This window comes from Neofelis nebulosa, chromosome 18 (assembly GCF_028018385.1).
Source record: "Neofelis nebulosa isolate mNeoNeb1 chromosome 18, mNeoNeb1.pri, whole genome shotgun sequence".
Lineage (NCBI taxonomy): Eukaryota > Metazoa > Chordata > Mammalia > Carnivora > Felidae > Neofelis > Neofelis nebulosa.
Window position 1 is genome coordinate 25,664,066 of NC_080799.1, and position 24,002 is coordinate 25,688,067.

At 42.2% G+C, this 24,002-nt stretch overlaps 1 protein-coding gene across 11 annotated transcripts in view; it reads right to left on the reverse strand.

Moving 5' to 3' along the window:
* TNRC6A (trinucleotide repeat containing adaptor 6A) overlaps positions 1-19,893 on the reverse strand; it is a 100,174-nt gene extending 80,281 nt beyond the window's left edge. For 3 of the 11 annotated variants that reach the window (XM_058710547.1, XM_058710543.1, XM_058710542.1), the window contains exons 1-2: positions 19,481-19,892; positions 19,048-19,095 (exon numbers count right to left, since the gene is read on the reverse strand). In XM_058710547.1, coding sequence (XP_058566530.1) covers positions 19,048-19,095; positions 19,481-19,485 — 53 coding nt within the window. In that variant the 5' untranslated portion in view covers positions 19,486-19,892. Of the gene's footprint in view, positions 1-13,898; positions 14,020-19,047; positions 19,096-19,480 lie in introns of those variants that run through there. The other 8 variants (XR_009256539.1, XM_058710546.1, XM_058710550.1 and 5 more) reach the window with 6 other exon arrangements.
* Between the last annotated feature and the right edge of the window lie 4,109 nt (positions 19,894-24,002).

Genomic DNA, 24,002 nt, shown 5'->3' on the forward strand with positions numbered 1-24,002 from the left:
AAAAATAAATAAAAAACGTTGAAAAAAAAAAATTTAAAAAAAATAAAAATAAAAAAAAGAATTCAGCTCAGGCCATGATCTCATGGTTCTTGAGTTCGAGCCCCGCGTCAGACTCTGTGCTGACATCTCAGAGCCTGGAGCCTGTTTTGGATTGTGTCTCCCTCTCTCTCTGCCCCTCCCCACGTTTGTACACTCTCTCTCTCTCAAAAATAAAATAAACAATAAAAAAAGATGAAAACTATAACGTTGTATCTTTTTTTCTTTTACTAATTTTATTGGCAAAAATGTTCAAGAGTAATATCTGGTTCTGGCAAGAGTGAGAGTTAAAAGGTTCTCTCTTCTATTGCTGGTGGAAAACTACTGGAAAGTACTGTGGTGTTTTAACAACTGAAGTTATATACATTCCAGACAGCCAACCCATTCAGTAGAATGTATCTGATGATAATAAACCCACAGTATGCAAGGCCATATGCATATCAAAGTTCACTGAGAGGTTCACAACGGAAACTGAATGTCTATCAACAAAGAAATGGCTATCCTCTCGGTTAGCATAGCACATTGTATTGAAAAGGAGTTGCTCTGTTTGTTTACTGACTTGAAGGAATGGTCCTTCTTAAATTTTATTTTGTAAGATTTAATTATTTTAAGTAATCCCTACACCCACTGTGGGGCTCAAAACCACCAATCCCAAGATCAAGCGTTGCACACTCCACCAAGTGAGCATGCCAACCGCCCTAGGAATGTTACTGTGTGTGTGTGTGTGTGTGTGTGTGTGTGTGTAGACATATAAATATATAAAGCAAGTTGCAAAAATGTGAACAATGTTATCCCATACTTTTTTCAAGCTGTTTATATGTGCTTGAACAACTTTATAGGAATTTAGAGAAAGTCACGAGGAAATATCCTCCTGAACTAGGAACATCAGAGTAACCTCACAACTGGACCAAGTATCTAAGGAAATTATTAAGTTTTTTAAAAAGTGTATCCCAGGGGTTCCTGGCTGGCTCAGTTGAAAGAGCATGCAACTCGATCTTGGGGTCGTGAGTTCAAGTTCCACACTGGTACAGAGATTATTTAATTAAATAAATAAACAGACTTTTAAAAAGTATATCTCAATTTGAAATGTTACATTACAGGTACATTACTTTTACAAATTAGTACCAAAGAAATGTTTAAAACTCCATAATGTCCAGGATTTGCTTTCACTACTCCAAGCCCCACCCCATCCCCCCAAAAAAGGACAAAAGTGCAACATGATTGGCACGTTGGCAACTGCTGAAACTGAGTAATGGGTGCCCGTAGCTTCTTTGTTCTGTTCTTATCTGTGTATGTTTGAAATTTTCCATAATAAAAGACAAAAACAAGTTACAAGCCTCCACACGAATGATTAAAGGCAAGGCAATATGGAGGGAGATTAGAGACAGAGGAAGGAGCAAAAGTGTAAGAACAGGAGTCGTGGGAGCAGGAAGAGAATGGGTAAGGCGAGTGCCCATGATGGCAAGCAGGACACAGCCAGGATCAAGAATGCCCTTCCTCGTCCTGCTCTTCCTGATGCTTGATGGTCCGTTTTTCCTACATCCCCAACATGAACATCACCAAAGTAATCACTTCCAAAGGATACTCTTGTAAACTGCTGTGGGGAGTATGGACTAATAGAGCCCACAGGTGAACAATTTATAAGTATCTAATATCAAATTTTCAAATGTCACTACGTTATGACCCATAGATTCCAATCTAAGCCCATAAAAAAGAAATTGTACAAAAACAAGATACCGCAAAATAGCCTAAAACCCCATCAACAGAGAAAAGTTAAACACACCATAATGTACTCTTACCATGGAATCCTACCTGGGTTTCAGAGAGGTTCCCACCATTCCCTAACTGATAATGGTAAACTGTACAAGCCATACAGATCATGCTGAAAAGGCACAGTTGTGCTTTCCTTTTGGGAATCTGGAATTTTGGTACATGTTGGCAGACAGCACCTGTCACCAACCCCTAACAGGGACCTTGGGCACTGAATTTCTAAGGAGCTTTCCTGGAAGACATCTGACACATGTTGTCACAATTTGGTGCTAGAAAATGAAGCATGCCCTGTGTGACACGACAGGGAGAGAGCTCTTGGAACTTGCACCTAGTTTCCTCTGGATTTTGCCCAGTGTGCCTTTTCTCTTTGCTGATAGTTTTGCTGTAATAAATCACAGCCACGAGTACCACTAGATGCCGGATCCCAGGGAATCATCAAACCTGAAGGTGGTCTTGGGGACCACCTGACAAACATGGCTTTATAGAGAAATGTCCCTAAGACACATTGCCGAGTCAAAAGAAGGTCAACATTCAGATCACTAAATCATTTGTTGGAAAAAAAAAAAGAAAATCCCACTAAAAGGCACACATTTTCCACAGTACAGTAGGGAAGCAGAGGGGAGCAGACCCTCAAGGTACCCAGTTGACTCTGCACCCAAAATTATTTAGTGACAGCCTATACAATGATGAGTCACTATACCAATAAAAAATGTCCTATAAGCCAAGCAGTCTCTGCGCACTAGGAGAACCTAAGCATAAAACATGACTTTATTTTTTTAAAATCAATTTATTTATTTTTGAGGGGTGGGGGAGGGGCAGAGAGAAGGAGAGAGAGAATCCCAAGCAGGCTCTGCCCTGTGCACGGCCTGATGAGGCTGTAAGCAAGTTTAGGAAAATAAGACATGCATACGAGCTGTTACAGCTATGGAAAGCTTCAAGAAGGTGATCTTAAAGGATCCTGAAGAGTTTTCTACAGACAGAGAGGTGGGCCTTTCAGGCAAGGAAGGTCAGAAAGGCACAGACACGGCAAAGCATAGAGATTTGTTAGCATCGTGATTTCAGGGACCAGTACTCAGGAAATTTCAGAAAAAAGGAGGAAAAGTTAGATAAAAGTAGGAAATAAATTGCTAAATAGGATGACAAGCCTTTTGCAATACTTAGAGTAAATATGCAATGTCCTGAGCCACAGCGGTGGACCGGAAATGAAAAGCAAAGATCACCACACCAAGGTAACCATAAGACGCTGGAATAGTTGATGGTATTAATAAGAATGATGAGAAGCATGTTAATGATGATACCTCCAGATTTTAGAGAGCAAACACTTAAAAGTGGAGGTTCTGGTGTTGAGATGGTAATTCTATAACGGGACAAGAGGTTATATCTTGCTTCAGAGAATAGAAGATTGAGGGGGGGAGGCAGCTTTCCACAGGGCCTAACTAGCCTGCCAGTCAGCAACCTACCATAAGCCAGCTCATCACCACACAGAAGCCAGCTGTATGTGACAAGCTGGTTAGGAAAATATATTTCACATCTCCTGCCAAAAATGCTGTTCTCCTACTTTTCCCCTTACTGTCTATTCTATTTTCTCCCAGCCTTCCTGCTTCCCCTTTTTCTATCTGCTTGCCAACCCTCCCTTTTCTTTTCTCCTCCTTGTCCTCCTACACGTAAATTAATCACCAAAGCCAGTCTAGCACTACACAGTACAAAGTCACTAGTAACCTTCAAAACAATAATTTCACCACATAGTAGAGATGGAAACCCAAATGCAGCAAAAATAGGTAAGAATGAAATCAGGGGTTTGGACAAGTTTTTCAAAAACTTTGGCAGTGATATAAAGATAACACAATAAAAATCAAGTTTTTTGGATTGTTTTTAAAATAAGAAGACTAGGGGTGCCTGGATGGCTCAGTCGGTTGAGCATCTGACTCCTGATTTCGACTCAGATCATGATCTCACAGTTCAGTTTGTGAGATTGAGCCCCATATGATGGCTCAAACCCCGTGTCCGTGCTGTCAGTGTGGAGCCTACTTGGGATTCTTTCTCTCTGCCCCTTCTCCCTTGCTCTCTCTCAAAATAAATAAACATATAAAATAAAATAAAGACTAGAACTTATTTGCAGATATAAGGGGCTAGGGAATATAAGTATCAGAGAAAGTGACAGCAGATGGGGTGACACAAGAGAGCCTAGTTTAGAGTCACAGGCAGTTTAATAGCTACACATACTGAAGGAGTGCAATAAAAGTGATACATCCATAAAATGAAATACTACGCAGCTATAAAACAGGTAAGATCCCCATGTTCTGGTATGAAAGATTCTGGAAGGTATTCAGTTAGTTGGGAAAAAAAAAACCTGTAAGATTCAGTATACTATGTTTTGTGTTAATAGGAAGAGATAAAAATACATATCCCCTTGTGTTTTATTTGCGTAAGGAAATTCTGGAAGCACACACAAACTAATAAAAAAATATCAGGATGGCAATAATGTATATTTCTAGATACTATCTGATTTTGAACCATAGAGCACAGACAGCTTAGCTTTAGAGGCACAGGTGGCAGTGAAGCGTCTGCGTATCTTCTGGTTAAGAATTACAGGAAGGGGAGCCTGGGTGGCTCAGTTGGTCAAGTGTCTGACTCTTCATTTTGGCTCAGGTCATGATCTCATAGTTCGTGGGTTTGAGCGCATCATGCTGACAGCATGGAGCCTGTGTGGGTTTCTCTCTCTTCCTCTCTCTCTGCCCCTCCCTGGCACTCTCTTGTGTGTGCATTTGAGTGCTCGCTCTCTCTCAAAATAAGTAACTTAACAACAACAAAAAGAATGAAGGGAAAATAAGACAGAGATAGTGATGCATTATCCAGATGGTGATACCGAGTCTGGATCTCTTCAAAAAGTAAGAGGGTAAGCCTGAAGGGGGCTTCCCCTGGCCTCATAATCTGAGCACCAAATAATTCAAGTCAAGGATTACAATCCACCAAAGAAAATAAGAATCCGGGAGATCTTAATGATATTAATAAATGCGCGGATGGATAAATGCACAGGGTAAAGGGAAAGATTTTACAGCAGAATGTCAACAAATACGGAAAGAATAATGGCCTTGGAAAGTCACTATTTGGCAATCCATTGACTGAGGCAAGAATCCTGGTGAGAAACAAGATGTTTTACATAGTTTCAAAGTTCTCCCAAGAATATAATTATTAATTACAAAAGGAAAAATCCTAACTTTACAATTACAAACCTGACATACACCACCTTAACCAAGTAACTGAAGTTACCGTCACCAGTAACGGCATAGATGAACATCATCGGCCTCCTGACACAATGCACCAGGCAAAACACAACACTGCTTCTGTGCTATTCCTGCCCAAAATGCATAACCTGGGGCACGGGTGGCTCAGTCAGTTGGGCCTCCAACTCTTGGTTTAGGCTTGGGTCACGTCATGGTCCTGGAGTCTTGGGATCGAGCCCTGCATAGAGCTGGGTGTCGAGCGTGCTTGGGATTCTCCCTCTGTCTCCCCCTCTCTACTCCTCTCCCTTACTCCCATGTACTCTCTCTCCCTGTCTCTCTAAAAAAAAAAAAAAAAAAAAAAAAAAAAAAAAAAAAATTAGAAAAAAACTTTTTAGGGGCGCCTGGGTGGCTCAGTCGGTTGAGTGTCCGACTTCAGCTCAGGTCACGATCTCACGGTTCGTGAGTTCGAGCCCCGCGTCAGGCTCTGGGCTGATGGCTCAGAGCCTGGAGCCTGCTTCCGATTCTGTGTCTCCCTCTCTCTCTGCCCCTCCCCCATTCATGCTCTGTCTCTCTCTGTCTCAAAAATAAATAAACATTAAAAAAAATATTAAAAAAAAAATAAACTTTTTAATGTTTATTTATTTTTGAGACAATGTGAGAGACAGAGTGCAAGCAGCGGAGGGGCAGACAGAGGGAGACACAGAATCTGAAGCGGGCTCCAGGCTCTGAGCTATCACCCCAGAGCCCGACACAGGGCTTGAACTCACGAACCGTGAGATCGTGACCTGAGCCGAAGTCAGACACTTAACCGACTGAGCCACTCAGGTGCCCCGAAAAAAAAAAAAAAAAAACCTAACCAACAGGACACAACACACAAATATGGATGAGGGACATCCTACCAAATAACTAGCCTGTACTCTTTAAAAAATTTCAAGGTCTTGGGGCACCTGGGTGGCGCAGTCGGTTAAGCGTCCGACTTCAGCCAGGTCACGATCTCGCAGTCCGTGGGTTCGAGCCCCGCGTCGGGCTCTGGGCTGATGGCTCAGAGCCTGGAGCCTGTTTCCGATTCTGTGTCTCCCTCTCTCTCTGCCCCTCCCCCGTTCATGCTCTATCTCTCTCTGTCCCAAAAATAAAATAAAAAACGTTGAAAAAAAAAAATTAAAAAAAAAAAAAAAAAATTTCAAGGTCTTAAAAAACAAAGACTGAGAAACTTCCAGAATGCCGGTGACTAATTGAACATGAAAACTGAATGCAAACTGTGTTCCTGGGCTGAATCTCCAATGAGAACAGTTTTGTTTTGTTTTTTATTTGCTCTAAAAGGCATTATTGAGACAACTGGCAAAATCTGAGTAAGGTCTATAGCTTTACTCTTAAGACCTGCACCAATATTACTTCCCCAATTTTGATAACGGTACTATACAGTTATTAAGAAATGTCGTTGATTTTAGGAAATAACTACATAAAAGTTTTTGGGGCTAAAGAGGCAACATGCTTCCAAGTCACTCTAAAAGGGTTCAGAAGGGGCGCCTGGGTGGCTCAGTCGGCTGAGCGTCAGACTTCGGCTCAGGTCATGATCTCACAGCTCGTGAGTTCGAGCCCCGCGTCAGGCTCTGTGCTGACAGCTCAGAGCCTGGAGCCTGCTTCTGCTTCTGCTTCTGTGTCTCCTTCTCTCTCTGCCCCTAAACCACTTGCATTCTGTCTCTGTCTCTCTCAAAAATAAATAAACATTAAAAAAAAAAAAATTTTAAAAGGGTTCAGAAAAAAAGCAGTAAGATGTAAAAAGAGAAAATGATAAAACAAATGTGGTTAAATGTTAGCATTTGAGGAATACAGGTGAAGGATACTCAAGAATTATTTGATCTATTCTTGTAAAATTTCTCTAAATCTGAAATTATTTTAAAATTAAAAGCTCAGGGGTACCTGGGTGGCTCAGTTGGTCAAGCATCCAACTCTTGATTCTAAGGTTATGGGATCGAACCTCACGGTGGGCTCCACGCTGAGTGTGGAGTCTGCTTGGGATTCTGCCCTCGCCGCCCACGCTCCCTCTAAACATATAAACTTTTTTTTTTTTAAGTCCTTAAAATAAAAAGCTCAGGTTGAGGACAGTCGGTGAAATTAGAAACAGGAGAACAGACACCCCACCACAATGACAGAAGCACCCTATAGTCTGCAAGTGCTCTGAGAGATTATCTATTTGAACCTGCAATTCTGACACACAGAACTGATGCTCTTCCCATTTGAAACTTAAAGAAACCAATGATCAGAAAGTCTAAGTGACTTGTATGGTATATGGTAGTCGGGTAAGGCTGACCCAAAACCTGGTTTGCTAAACTACTCTCCTAAACTCTACTCTTCTGAGGCTTAATTACTAGTTCCTTCAGGATTCTTTCCAACTCACACAAACCTCACTCTTGACCTCTAATTAAACGATGCTCATTTTCTAATTGTTTCAGATGTTAATCTCACTCTTCCAAATAGGACTACTTGCTGCTCTGAAGGCAAAAACCAGTTCTACTTGTATTGTGCTCCCCAGCACTGGGCGCTGCAATTAAACTCCTGCTTCCTTGCTTTTTACTAACACTCTAAGCCGATCCCCACCACCAAATATGTGTTCTTTCTACTCTTCTACCCACATTCTACGTAAGGACGATCCTACTTAAGCGCTTCAATCTCCAATATCTACTTGTGTAAGCAACTTGTTTCTTTTCTCTCAAACCTCCATCTCCCCCTTTATGAGAAGTCTCAAATTATACCTCCTCCCAAGGGTTGTTGTGAAGGTTAAATTAGGTAATGCAGAGAAAGTGCTTAATGGACACACATAATAAGTGTACACTCATTAGCTACAAGACTGAGATCCAAAATCCTGTACTAAATAAGGCTAAAGTTAGGACACAAGGAAGGGTACAAACTGAAGAAGGGAGAACATACGGCAGAAAACAGACCTGATGCACCTCTCTGAATGGCTCTCATCAAGAAGACAAAAGATAACAAGTGTTGGTGAGAACAGGCAGAAGAGGGAACCCTTTTGTGCACTGCTGGGAATGTAAACTGGTGAACCCACCATGGAAAACAGTTTGGAAGCTCCTCAAAAAATTAAAAATACAGGGGCGCCTGGGTGGCTCAGTTGGTTAAGCTTAGTCTGACTCTTGATTTGGGCTCAAGTTATGATCTCATGGTTCATGAGCTCAGGCCCCACATCTGCGTCTGTGCCTGACAGTGTGGAGCCTGCATGGGATTCTCTCTCTGTTCTTCCCCCACTTGTGCTCTCTCTCTCAAAATAAATAAACTTACAAAAAAATTAAAAATACAACTACCAATGACCCAGTGATCCCACTTCTGGGTATATTTCCAAAGGAAATATAAACAAGATATCAAAAAGATACCTGCACTCCCATGTTTACTGCAGCATGATTCACAATAGCCAAGATATGGAAACAACCTAAGTGTCCATCAGTGAATGATGGCGATGTGGGATGTGTGTGGGTGTGTACACAACGGAATACTATTCAGCCGAAAGAAAGAAGGAAATTCTGCCATTGGCAATAACTAGATGGGCCTTAGGGCATTGTGCTAAGTGAAAGAAGTCAACAGAGAAAGACAAACACTATAGATATCACTTATACGTGGAATCTAAAAAAAGCTGAACTTCTAGAAACAAAGCAGAACGGTGGTTACCAGGAGCCAGGGAATGGGGGGATTGGGGAGAAGTCGTTAAAATATACAAACCCGCAATTAGAACAGGAGTAAATTCTGGAAATCTGATGAACAGAAGAGTGATTATAGCCAACAATACTGTAGTATACGCTTCAAAGTCGCTAAAAGACTAGATCTCAAATGTTCGCACAAAGAAGGAATGCTAATTATGTGACATGATTAGAGGTGTTAGCTAACACTATGGTGGCAATTACACTGCAATATATAAACATTGTATCAGCACACTGTACACATTCGACTTACACAAAGTTAGGTTTCAGTATCTTAAAAACAAAACAACAGCACACAAGGGCAATGCGCTAACCACTGGTGGGGTGGGGATGAAATTATTTCAATTGTCAATCCTGCCTTTATAAAGATGGAAAAAAATTAAAAAGACAAAATGAAAACAGAACCGAATACATAAAAACAATTATTACAGCACAATGAAAAATGAGGTAGATGCCAGAACAACAATTCAAGACCCTAGATTCCAAACCAGACCAAAGTACCAGGTACCAAAAGAAGACAAAGATATCAAAACTACAGACCAATAACACTTATGAATACAGACACAAGTCGTCAACAGAAGACTAATAAACCCAATCCAGCAACGTATAAAAAGTACTAATCACAGTGCCCAAGTGGGATTTGTCCCTGGAATGCAAGGTTGGTTTAGCATATGAAAATCGATGTAATACAACAGTGTAATAGAACAATGGGCAAAAACGACATGGTGATCTCACTAGACACAGAAAAAGCATTTGACAAAATCCATCCTTTCATGACAAGTTAAAACACTCAAACTAGAAATAGAAGGAAACTTCCTTAACCTGATAAAGGCCATCTACAAAAAGCTGCCGGCTCATAACATACATAATGGTTAGGACTGAATGCTTTTCCTCCAAGATGAGAAACGAGACAGAAGTCCACTCTTGCCAACTTCTATTCAACACTGTACTGTAGATTCTATTCAGAAAAATTGGGCAGGAAAAGTAAATAAAAAGCACCGAGACTGGAAAGGAAGTTATAAAACCATCTCTATTCACTGATACGATGTTATATATAGAGTGAGAGTCCTAAATACATACACACACACACACACACACACACACACACACACACACACACACCAACTAGTAGGAATAATAAACAAGTTCAGCACAGCTGCAGGGTACAGGATCAACATACAAAAATCAATTGACTGATGTGCTATGACATGGATGAACCTTGAAAACGTTATACTAGGAGAAGTCAACCACAGAAGGAAAAACATATGATTCCACTCATATGAGGCACCTGGAACAGTGAAATTCAGAGACAGCAAGTAGAATAGTGGTTGCCGGCAGTTGAGGGTATGGGAGAATGGGGAGTTATTGTTTAATAGGTACAGAGTTTCAATTTTGCAAGATGAGAAGGGCAGTGGAGATGGCTGGTGGTGACTGGCTGCACAACATGGTGAATGTAATGCACTTGATGTCACTAAATGGTACACTCAGATTTGGTTAAGACGGTAAACTGGACATACCGAATTTTAAAACTTTTGTGCTTCAAGGGACATCAAAAAAAAAAGGCAACCCACAGAATGGGAGAAAATATTTACAAACTGTGTATCTAACACAAGACTTGTATCTAGAATATATAAAGAACCCTTATGGGGTGCCTGGCTGGCTCAGTAGAGGCTGCAACTCTGGATCTCCAGGCTGCGTAAGTTCAACACCCACCTTGGGTCTTTAAGAGATTACTTAAAAATCAAATCTTGGGGCGCCTGGATGGCTCAGTCGGTTGGGTGGCCGACTTCGGCTCAGGTCATGATCTCACAGTCCGTGAATTCGAGCCCCGCGTCAGGCTCTGTGCTGACAGCTCAGAGCCTGGAGCCTGCTTCAGATTCTGTGTCTCCCTCTCTCTCTGACCCTCCCTCGTTCATGCTCTGTCTCTCTCTGTCTCAAAATAAATAAGCATTAAAAAAAATTTTTTTTAATAAAAAAATAAAAAAAATAAATCAAATCTTACCAAAAAAATTAAAAAAAAGACCCCTTATAGCTCAACAAAAAAGAACCAAATTTTATTTTATTTAAAAAAAATTTTTTTTTAATGTTTATTTATTTCTGAGACAGAGCACGAGTGGGGGAGGGGCAGACAGCGAGGGAGACACAGAACCCAAAGAAGGCTCCAGGCTCCGAGCTGTCAGCACAGAGCCCGACGTGGGGCTCGAACTCACCAACTGTGAGATCATGACCTGAGCTGAAGTTGGACGCTCAACCGACTGAGCCACCCAGGCACCCCAAGAACCAAATTTTAAAATGGACACAGGATTTGAATAGAGATTTCCCCAAATCAGATACGCAAATGGCCAATAAGCACACAAAGATGCTCACATTATTAGTTATTAACGAAATGCAAATAAAAAAATCAAAACCACAATGAGATACCACTTCATACCAAGATGACAATAATAAAAAAGAATAAGAAGTGTTGGTGAAGATGTTGAGACACTGGAATCGTCATACAGAGCTGGTGCAGATGCTTTGAAGACAGTCTGGCAGCTCCTCAGAAAGTCAAACACAGAATTCCCATGTGCCACAGCATTGCCACTTCTAAGTAGGCACCCAAGAGAACTGAAAACATCATGGCCACACCAACACTTGTACAGGACTGTTCACAGCATCATTATTCATAATAGCCCTAAAGTGAAAACTCTAACGCCCATCAAACGATGAATGGATAAAGAAAATGTGGTATATTGGGGCCTTGGCTAACTCAGTCAGAGAAGCATGCAACTTTTGATCTTGGGTTGCAAGTTCAAGCCCTACACTGGGTGGAAAAATTATGTAAATAAATAAAAACAAAAAAAAATGAGAAAATGTGTTATAGATGCATAATGGAATGTTTTTCACCCATAAACTGATGCATGCTACAACATGGAGGAGTGAATGGGGAATGATTGCTATAAAGTACAGGGTTTTTTTTGGCGGGGGTGCGGGGGGCATTAGGCAATGATAAAAATGTTCTGGAATTAGGCAGTTGTGATAATTGCACAACTATGAATATACTAAACCCCACAGGATTGTATACTTTACAAGGTTGGATTCAATGGTATGTAAACTGTATCTCAATAAAGTTGCTATTTAAAAAATGGAGGGAGAAACTAACAGAAACGTTTGCAGTAAAAGTTGAGGATAGGGCAAGAATAGATTGGATAACACTAAAGAGAGAGATAAGCTGAGCATAGACAAGAGTGTATGCTTAAATTCCAGAGTCACTGGGGAGCCAGGAAAGGTTTCTAAATAGTGAGGGACACGCTCAGAACTGTCGCTTGAGGACGATTAACTTGCAGCAGCGGAGAGGATGCTCTCTATGCCCCTTCCTATCTTCATGTGGGAAAAGTCTCACGCACACATACACCTCACATCACTTGGAGCTTCACAAGTAGAAATACTAAGCAAAACATGTTTCTCTGACAATTATCAAGCAGTGGAGTCATGCTTAAAATCACATTTAAGATTGGTGCATATTTAAGCACCACACAGCGTTAATGCCTTGTGTTTCGCAGGGACACTTCAAAAGAATAAGAAAAGACCAAAGTCAACAAAACACAGATGTCAAAATTATAAAAATATTCAACGATCAGTGCGTCAAGCTGCTCAGTAAATGCTAGCTGACTCAAAACCACTAGTAAGAACAGCAAAATAAGTGACTTGGTTGAATCTTGTTGGTTACTATACCAATCCAATCAATTGCTGTTTGCGGAAAATATCTTGTAAGGTTCCAAGTATAAAATTCCTTAACCAGGTTTCAATCTGTTGTGAGGGCTCCATCGGAGACGGGAAGTCAGCTGAGTCATTGCCACACAACATACTACTGCAAATTCAAAATGCTCTCCCCTAGTTACAAGAGTAGAAAGGCTAGGATTTCTGCTTCAGAGCCAAGTCACACACCCAGAGTATGCAAATCGTTTTTAAAATAAGACCACCTTCATAAGACATTTAAACTATATTTACTTCCATGGTTTTTTGTGGGGTTTTTTTTTTTTTTTTTTTGAAGAGAGAAACTAAGCTTCTGTCAAACGTTACTTTCTCTCTTTGAATCTTAAAATCTCCCTTTTTGTTGAGACTATTCAGCTCCCTGATACCCTCCCTGTAACACACTGTCTCTTACTCTTTGGGGAGCCATGACCTTTTGAAATCTGACAAATGCTAAGGTCCATTTTTTTTTAAAGCACACATTCAATTTTTCAAACTACCTCATGCCATCTGTATCCCTGTGTGGAATCCAGGATGAGAATCTCGGTTCTGGTGGCATCCTTTTTCAGGAAGCAGATCACGAGCCCAGGCCCTATGTTTCATTTTCTTACCAAGGTTATCACCGGTCATAGTTGAAAACAAGCAACTTTTATGTCTAACAGTTAGGGAGCTACCTTCAGAATGACCCTTCAAGAAAGCTACAATCGTTACAAGCGATCAGTTTAAACATGAAGACCTGTAATTATCGTAACCTCAACTATTTAAAATGGTATCTCAGTTTAAACTAATTGTCAGCATATCCGAAAACGAAAAGAAACACTGAGTTAACATAAAGGTAAAAGTACAGGGTCAACTTTCAGTTAATCTGTTGAAAAACAGTGGGGGAAGGAGCCTGATGTGACCTAGTGACAACACATCACCTATGTACTACTCCTGCCGAAAAGGTTTAACTGAATCTAATCTTACAGGAACCATCAGAAAAATCCAAACTGAAGCCTGCAAAAAAGGGGAAGGAGAGGATAAAGAAGTGCTCCTGACATAAGGAAATTACAGACAACTAAAAGCAACCCTGGATTAAGGAATTTAGAGAGGGAAACCAACATATTTATAAAGACATTAGTGGGGCTCCTGGGGGGCTAGGTCAGTTGAGTGTCTGACTTTGGCTCAGGTCATGTCACGGTTTGTGAGTTCAAGCCCCACGTGGGGCCCTGTGCTGACAGCTCAGAGTCTGGAGCCTGCCTCGGATTCTGTGTCTCCCTCTCTCTCTATAACCCTCCCCCGCTGGTGCGTGCTCGTGTGCGCGCTCTCTCGTCTCTTTCTCGCTCTCTAAGATAAATAAGCGTTTAAAAAAAAAAAAAAAAAAAGACCTTAGTGGGATGACTGGGAAAATGTGAATATGAACGGAATGGCATTGCAACAAAGTTAAACTTACCCGTGCATGACAATGCGATGGTTGTGTAGAATGCCCTGGTTCTTAGGAGGTACACATTGTCTTACTTAGGCGTGAACTGGCATGATAAAACACTATGGCGAAAGATTAATAATGGGTAAACCTAGGAAGAGATACAGGTGTTCACTGCACTATTGCTATTTTGCTGAAGATTAGAATTACCTTTTAAAAATTTTAAATGGGAGGTCATCTTCTCGACTTTGAGCGAGAGACCTATCAAAAGACAGCCGGAAGAGAATACATACAGCACATTCTACTTTAGCCTCTCCAATCATGGGCAGTACTTTTGAAGTCAGAAAAGAGAACTGTAAGGGATTTTAATTATTACTTGCAGACTTACTTCAGATGCCAAAAGCACAAGAGGTTACAGAGTAGTACTCAGACTTTTTAATGACGTTCATATTTAAATTTTCCACAGAGGGTTGTTACGCATTTTTAAACTAAGCTTACGGTTTGATTCATTTATTCTATCAATTGATTTACCGCATAGCTGCCAAATTAAACTAGAAAGAAACCTACCATTATGAATTTGCCAGCCTCCAAACCATATCACAGGAAGGCAACAGAAAAGCGTAACAAAAATCAGAAGGCTTTTTTTTTTTTTTTTTTTTTTTTGCAGCTAACGGCTGATGAATTACAAGAGAAGGGTCCACCTCATCTAGGGAGACCTGCTATCCTGGTTCATTCCTGCCGTCCCTAGTCTTTTTTTACGGAGCACCTGTCCCAGGCAAAAGTGCCTCAGACAACAATGTCCCAGTTTAGATGCTATTTTATATGGCATCGCAGAGTCTTTAACAAATTTTCTTAAATGATGGCATTCAATAGCTGGTTTGGGGGGGAAAATCAGCTAACATGAAACATGTAACTTTTACTTTAGATGATATACCCTACATTATAACAAATTAACTAGAATGAGCACAAAATACATAGAGATAATTGTTTTTACATTTCCCGAAAGGAGAAACCAAAGTTATCATTTTTTTACTGTGCAATATAAAATAAAATATTGCTCAGCTGCAAGAACTCGATAGAGCTGAGAGGCCTGTTGGAATTCCAGATCTGTCACTTGAGAGAATATAACCTTGACTGCGTTACTAGATCTGTCTCAACCATAGCTTTCTCATCTGTAAAACAGGGGTCATGGGGCACCTGGGTGGCTTAGTCGGTTAAGTGTTTGACTCGTGATTTCGGCTCAGGTCATGATCTTACGGTTTGTGGGTTCGAGCCCCATGTAGGGCTCTATGCTGATTCCACAGAACCTGCTTGGGATTTTGTGTCTCCCTCTCTCCCTGCCCCTCTCCCACAAAATAAATAAATAAACATTAAAAAAAAAAAAAAAAAAAAAAAAGAAGGGCTCAGAATACTGGCTGGTCTCTCTGATGTCATGGTCTAGCTCTAAATACCCAATGATTCTATGGCTATGGCCTGCAAAAGATTTTTTAAAATTAGATCAGTTGCATTCGAAAATTTTTTTTTTACAACTCAAAAATGTAAGTTACTATCTTCTCTCACCAAATTCCTATTTCTGTTCTGACCTCTATTCTGTTCAGAGGCTGAGTCAATCTCCCATTCATCCAAAACGGAGACCCTGGTATGTCTAGGCCCCTCTCACAACTAAACCCAGGTTAGTTACTTGCCAAATCCCGGACTGCACTTCCTCAGTATCTCCCACTCTCACGCCTTTTCTACCACCGCTGTAATCCGGGCCTCCCACACCTCCAGCCCACATCACAAATTACCATTATTCTAGCGTATCACACTACCCTCCCCAAGAGCGTATGATAGCTCCACACTACTGAAAGATCTATGCCCAAAGTCCTCAACCTAATACTGCATCCGTCCCTGCTCTTGTATGCCAATCCAACCAAACTACCCACTGTCATTTCAAAATTCCCTGTACTTCCTGGATTTTGTGCCTTCAGTTCTGTTGTTCTCACACTGCCCTTTTCTCTGCCTTTCAAAAGTGATTCTATCCTTTAAAGTTCTGTTCCAGTGTGACCACCCCCATCTAGATGTTACAGTTTCCTCTTTTCAATGCCCATGATACTGACATAAAGTGACAATTTAAAATTCTTTTAATGTTTATTTAGTTTTGAGAGACAGAGCGTGAGCAGGGGAGGGGCAGAGAGAGAGGGAGACACAGAATCCAAAGCAGGCTTCAGGCTCCGAGCCGTCAGCACAGCCCGACGCAGGGCTCAAACCCACGAACCATGAGCTCATGACCTGAGCTGAAGCTGGGCATTTAACCGACTGAGCCACCCAGGTGCCGCAGAAAGTGACCATTTTAATGGCCAACTGTGAAAGGACTATAGTTTACTCCGGGTAAGTAAACGAAATTTCTGTCTTGTGCTGATTCTAACTCTCGCTCGCTACCTGGCACGCTGTCTTGAGGATCTACCACTTGGCAGAGGGAACGAAGAACGGCAATACGACGTTGACATTCAGAGACTGGAGGGTTCAAAACAGGGGTACACACAGTAACATTTGGACTTCCACAGTACTAAAACACGTTAAAATTAACTTAACATTAAAAATTTGCATGTTTGGTTATCTTTGGGGAACATGAAGATCTAGAATAGTGGTTCTCAGCTGTGGGGGTGATTTTGCCCCCCAGAGAACATTTAGCAATATCTGAAGACGTTTCTGAATGTCACGCCTGGATGGGGGTACTACAGGCAGATGCTGCTGAACACCCCACAATGCACAGGGCAGACCTCACAATAATAAACTATCTGGTCCAAAACATCAACAGAGCCCAGACTAAGAAGCTCTGGTCTGGAAGTATTATATGTACCTGTGTCTCTGCCTCCTCAGAGAGATTTTCGAATTTTTCAAGGCAAAGAACCATGTCTCTAGTAACAGACGATACAACATGATCTAAAGCCTGACAGCTCCTTCAATTACTAAGTGGTGTGGCCTCCTTTGTCTCAGAGCAGGAATATTCCTGTAAAACAGGACCACTGGCACCCACCTCACACAGTGACCCAGGGATGAGAGGAGTCCACGTAAAGTCTTGAAAAGAGTGTGCCAGGCAGAGTACGCATTCAGTACATTAAGCTACTTCTTTCTCTTCTCCTCCCAGGTGCCTAGCCTTGCGTTTGGAACACAGAAGATGCTGAAGACATGTTTGCTAAAGGAATACAGGATAATGCCTGGATTTCCTAGGGAGAGCACAAATGCCTCCAGACAGACACACTCTCCTTATATGGGAAAAAGGAAGCACAGAGATGGAGTTGACAGAAAGCATTTGCCCGCCTAATCGCACCTCTCCCCCCTCGGAACACTTTTAACCTTTAAGCAACACTACCCCCTCACGGTCCTTAGTACACGCTGCCTTGTAACCTCCTTGATACTCGTCCTTCCTTTTCCATCTTCAAGTATGGCAGGAGATGGTGGCCTGACCTCTACATCATCTGCCTTGTATTAGTTACTTGTGCACATATTACGGTCTTCCTACCGGATTGAACAAGTTCTCTGTTGCCAAGTGTCACATTGGACTCCTTTCTATACAACCCAAGGGGCCTAACACACCTTAGCAACTGGCTGGCCCGAACCCCTTGTTTTATAGATTACACAGAGAGGCTAAGTGACTTGCCAAGAGTCAAGGTCATATTGCAAGTGGCAGAGCCGGGATTCAAACTCTGATACATAGCTCATACGGAGACTAAGTTCTATCCAACTAGAATAGCGTATGAAAATTATACCCACAGTAGAGGCAATTTTTAATTAAGCCCCAGAAAACCTCCATAGAAATTATACTGATAGAGTTTCCTGACAGAGCAAAAAAGGAAGGAGAAAGAGACTCCAATCTCCCTTCTGCTGCTGAAAATTCAACCTGTTTTCTTTCACGGTTTCATATCTTAACATTTTTTTTAAAGGTTTGACAACAAAACTGATTAAATGTCCGAAGGACAGATATTTAGTCAGAGATGTCAGGCTTAATTTCCTTTAACCAGTCCCCATAATTATAACAGAAGATATCTTATTTGGTAAGCCAATGACGCCCACCCTCACCAACTGAAAAGATTTTTTAATGATCACCTTAACAGACTAATTATCTACAAAACTCAAAAGACCAGCAATTTGGAACGAGTTTACGTGGTGAAAAATATTCACATGATTTGAATTCCGTGTTATTAACCTCACCATAACGTAAACCTAAAACTTACAGTTGTCAAGGACAAACTCCATTAAGACCTGAGACAGGAGAAATTTTATTTTACTCTGGCCAAGTGAAAAAGAAAGGTGCTCACTGATAAGGTTAATCTAGAAGTTTCTCTGAGTCTCTCAATAGGATTCAAAAGAAAATGGCAAATAAAAAAAAAAAAAGACTGAGGAAATGGATGTGAAAAGGAGTTAAATACAGTGCAATGCTCTGATGCTTTAAGCGATTATGGCTCAATAAAGCTAAACATTTCCATAAAGGCAACGTTTAAAAAAACAAAAAATCCCTTTGTGGTGATGATTTAAGTTACCAGTGCAACAGCACTCAGGCCCAATAGAAATGATAACCACGCATTGGGAACAAATTTTTAATTATTCCACCAGCTGATAAAAAGAGCACACACCGAACACAGACACAAACCTAGTTTCAAAAGAAAACAAAACGCAGTTTATGCTTGTTCAAGTTCAAGGGCAAAACTGTTTCCAGTGCAACAGAATCCGACTGACTACAATGTGTTGGAGGAAAAAAAAAAAAAATGCGAACATAGTATCTTCTTATAAAGGCAACAATTTGAGTTACAAAGTAATAACGGGGAAGCCAAAACAGTTTGACAGCCCGCCATAAGGGCCGCCTCAATCATGAGTCACACAATGCCTGCAACCATTTACAATAGTAATTAATGCACAAGTCCCCTAATTAAATTCTAAAAGGGTGAGAATGCTTTAACTAAGTTTACAAGAATTGCTTTTCGCTGTTTTTTTTCTCTCCCAAAGAAAAGAACACACGCGTAATTACGCATCTCCCCGCAATCCCTCCATCCAGTATTCCCTCAGGCCTCTTCTCCCGTCTGCCTATTCCCTGCGTGCGAAAGAAAATGACACGGGGGAACTTCTAAACCCAGAAAGGGCGAACCAGAGTGCAAATACACGATTAATGGGGCGACAGACGGAAGCTCGCCCATCTTACCTGCTAAGATTCCTTTCTACGTCTTTGGTAGCTTTAGCTTCCAATTCTCTGCAAGAGAAAAGAAAAGGGGGAGGGGGGGAGAGAGAGAGGGAGAGAGAGATGCGCGTGAAAACGGAGCTGCTGCGGCAGAGGCTCGCGCCGGGGCGGATGGGGGAGGGGAGGGGAGCCCGGGGGTGCTCACAAAGCTGCGGGGCTGCAGCCCGGACTGCGGGCGGGCTGCGCGGGCGAGCCGCAGCCCCCGGCCCGGCCCCAGCTGCGTGGCGCGGCCCCTCGGGCCTCCCGCCCGGCCTCCGCAGCGGCGCCCTCGCGCCCCCCCCCCTCCCCGTCGAGGCCCGAGGTCTCGGGGACGCCCGCCGCCGCCGCCCGCGGTCGCGGGCCCTGCGGCAGCGCCCCAGGCTCCTCCCGCCCGAAGGGAGGCCCCCGCCCTGCTCACCTCATGTGTGTAAAGTGCACGAGCAAGTGGGGCGCGGCGAGTGAGGCTCGCGAGCCTCAAGCCCTCCGCAGCGCCGCGGGGAGAGGCCCGAGCCGCTGCACCAGCGCCATTTTCTACACCGACCCGCTGCCGCCGCCGCCGCCACCGCCGCCGCCGCAGGCCCCAGACCGGAAGTGAATGCCCCGCTCGGCAACCCCTTCCGGGGGCGCCGCGGCCGCCGGCCTCAAGATGGAGGTCCTAGCAACTAACCCCGCTGACGGGACGGGCCCTTGGCAACCGCCCGGGCGCGGCTCGCGGCCCGCGGCCCGCGGCCCGGACCTCCCTGAGGGAGTTCACTGCCTCCTAGGCGTCCCGCACAGAGGCTGGGGAGCCCGCCGAGCCCCGGGCCCAGCCTCTTTCGCCGCTGCCGGCTGCGATCCGACTGGAGTCCCGCCCCTCCTCCTCCTCCTTCTTTGCTGCGACACAAGTTTCCTTCCCTGCCGCCCGGCCCCTCCCCCACCGAAACACACCAAAAAAAAAAAAAAAAAAAAAAAAAAAAAAAATCCTAAATCGCAAATTCTACCCCTGCCGCAGCAAGATGACCCCGCGCGGCTTTTGAAATCCGCCACTTGTAATTATTTTTGACCTTGGGCCAGTTATTTAACCTCTGTGCTCCTCTGCTTCCTCCTCAGGTAAAGAATGCATACCTGAGGTGGGCTGGGAGGTTTAAAAGCGATTTTTATCCACCGAGTTTTGCAGACCGTTTGACTCAGGAATTCCACGGGCACGGATTTCTGTTCGAAAATAATCCTGGATATCTACAAATATTTTCACCGTCAAGATGTTAAGTGCAGGCATGGACGATGGTGAAGAACCGTGAACGGCCAAAATGTCCAACACTCTAAGGTGGCTTTAAAAACTGAGCTATTGCAAAAATGATGGGGAGGAAGGACGACGGCGAGGGGAAAGTGGTTACAATAGAATAAGTGAAGAAGCGGGTTCCAAACTCACTCACACCGCAGGAAGCATGTAAATACAATACGCTCCATTCGTGCAGTAAAGTGAAAATATATACCCAAGTGTCTATGGGAGATTGCTGCTTACCTACAGGTAGATACAGCAAAGTACCTACACGTAGATACAATAAAATACATGTATGTGTTCGTGTGTGTATGTGTATTTTCTTTCCATCCCCTCAAAACGCTTTTCTTCCCCCTAATCAAAAACGATTCCTCCTCTCTGTGCTTAAAATCCACTCCTTCGCAGAAACCTCAAAGGAGCATCCCGTTTCCCTCTTTCTAAACTAGGTCTTTCTTCGCACTGCCTTTAAAACATGCCCCAATCTCTCCCATTAAAAAGAAACCAAACCTCCCTTGACTGCCTGCCCAGTTCCTCTCCTCTCTGAGGCAGATGTGTAATAAGTTAATGAATGAATGCATGCATGCACAAAAAGTCCTAAAACATAAGCGCCAAAACGTTAGCTGATGATATTATGAGGATTTTAAATTTCTTCTTTTAACGTATACGGCTTTTTTGTTTTGTTTCATTTTTACACAACGAGCATGTTAAACAAACACAATTTTAAAAATCGGGTTTACAAAATGTAAAAGTAGAGGCCATCAAATAAACCCTAAGTGATTTTCCCCCCTGCCATTAAGTCCATACAAACGCATATTTGGTTTGGTTTTCTTTTATGGTCCTTTGTACTTAAAATGTTAAAAAATTATATTACATCATTTCTTTAGGAGTTAAAAAATATGAACATGTATTTATAACACAGTATGTTTTCATACCAGGTTTATGAATAATTTTCCATAACAGCATAACGCAATGAAGACAACAATATTTATTGACATTTACACAGCTGATTTTTTAAAAAAATCCTTTGTAGTCCTCCCCCAAATTGCTCTTATGCATGTCACAATTGACCTTGAAACTGCCAAACTCAATGTGACATTTCTCGCCTGGTCTTGACTTAGGTCTTAGCTGTATTTCCACAACTGGCCACTCCTACTGAGTCTCTTCTACCTGCTGTCTTGGCAACCCATTCTCCCAAATTTCTTTTTACCTCTCGGCAATTCCTTTTTTTGTACCCTCTGCCAGCATCTCCTGCTTTATACCAAATAAATGTCGGGATCCCCAAGGCTCTGTTCCAAACCTCCTTCTCTCTCACTCTTCCCCCCCCCCCGTCTGTCTCCACTTTCTCCTTGGGATGGGCGATCTCATTGACTCTCTTATACTTAAATACTGTTCAAATGCAGACTTTCAAATTCATGCATTTAGCCCATATCTCACCTGTATACACCAGAATGCCAAAATGACAGATCACCCATGCAACAAATATTTATTGAGCACCTACTGTGTGCTAGATACCGTGTTAGGGCCTGGTTCCCTGCCATTTGTGAGGAACTGCTTTGGTGGATGAAGTCTAATGGGACAGATTTCTTTTTTTTTTTTTTTAAGCAAACTATAAAGTATATAATTACAAACGATGACAAACACACAGAAGGAAACGAAGGTGTCCCAAGAAAGTGTAAAACGAAGGAACGTAACATAGATTATGTGGTCAAAGAAGGTTTCTTTGAAAATGTGAAGCTTCACCAGAGAGCTGAAAGCTGAGGAGAGGCAAACCAGGACCCAGGGAACAGCAGAGGAAAGGTCTCAGGCTGGAGGTTTATACTTGTGAGTCCTTGTTGTGGATGAAAATAGGTTCTGTATTGCATTTGCCTTTAAATCCACTGGAGCCGCCATTTTTATTCTACTTTGCATAATCAATTCAGAACAAAACCAGAAACGAGGTCTGGTATGCAGTAATGGGTTTCATTACCACTGCTCATTTCAGTAAGCAAATGCCATTCCTACAACAAGCATACTTTCTAATTAAATGAATATTAGAATATTTTGTGTGGCGCATTGTTGAACTTTACAGTTTGAGAATTTGTACAGAACATGAAACACCTTTCCAACAATAACTTTTTTTTAACGAAAAAGCTTGGGAAAAACACATAACTGTGTCAGGAAACTTCTCGCTTCTTCTTGCTGAGCATAATATGAAACAGAATCTGTACCAATTTAAAAACTTTTTGAAGATTTTATGTTTAAGTAATCTCTACCCCCAATGTGGGGCTTGAACTCACCACCCTGAGATTAAGGGTTGCATGCTCTACCAACTGAAACAGCCAGGTGCTCCTGAATTTAAATTTAAATAAGCCCTTTTCTTCATTTGTCTTTGTTCCTTGGGTTCTTGTTTCTTTGGTTTCTGAGGTTACCAGAACATATATGTTCTTCAACCCTTTCTTCGTGTCACTGGGAAGAGTGAATGACTAGCCTGACTTGGGAAACTACGTACTTGAAAGAAAATGATTTTTTTTTCCTCCCAAGCCTTTTTTTTTTTTAACCAAATGTCATCCTGATATATCTATATATGTATTTTTTAGGCAAAGCTGACTCAAAACATTTAAGAAAAATTTTTTAGTGTTTTCATTATTTGTTTTTGAGACAGAGACAGGCAGAGCGTGAGCAGAGGAAGGGTGGAGAGAGAGGGAGACACAGAATCTGAAGCAGGTTTCAGGCTCTGAGCTGTCAGCACAGAGCCCGACATTGGGCTCAAACTTACAAACACAACGTGAGTTCCAACATCGACGCGACCCTTAACTGACTGAGCCACCCAGGGGCCCCAAAACGTTTTTAAATTTAGAAAATTTTCCACAATAATGTATAGATGGAACTTAAAGGCATGAACATGAAGAAGATTTCCCAGGGAGAGTGTATTTATTTTATTTAACTAAAATTTATTTGGTGCTTAATACGTGCCAGTCATGCATTGGTCTAAGTGCTTGACAAATATTAACTAAACACTCATGGTTTTCCTCGCACACCCCCACGAGGTAAGAAAGTGCTCCCCGTTTTACAGATGAGGATAATTAACTTGTCCAAAGTCACAATAATTGTAGTAGTAAAACCAAGCAATTTGGCTCCTGAGCCCAGGTCACTAACCACTACATTGTAGTCTCGTTTATCTCAACCATTTTAGACTCTACAGGCCCTTTTGGTAACAAATATTTTGTAACACCACCCTTTACCCTCCCCAAATGATAACCATAGATAATATAACCTACCTAGCACATCATTTCAAAAGAGGTATGCAATGACTGATTCAAAGGAAAAATAAGAGAAAGGTACGCATCATAAAATAAACTATCTTTCCCTGGGTAAGGGCTTGGGAATAGTGTCCACTGGAAACCTCAGGAAAGTAGGCAGAAGCTGGCCACTGCAGGTCAAATCCCTATGACAAATGCAGGCTGACCCAGCAGTGTCCCACCGATGACGCACACACCGAGAACGGTAGTGATGTTGGAGACAAATTTTTATCCGGAATACAGCACAACTCTCAGTCAGGTTCCGAACGACCAGACAATAATTCTCCTTCAACTGACGTGGTAATTGCATTCCCAGAACTTTTCGGGTACATTAAAACTGAAAAAAGTAAGGCATTGGGTCCTCTGGTGATTAGAAACATGCCGTTCACTTGTGTGAGTGCCTG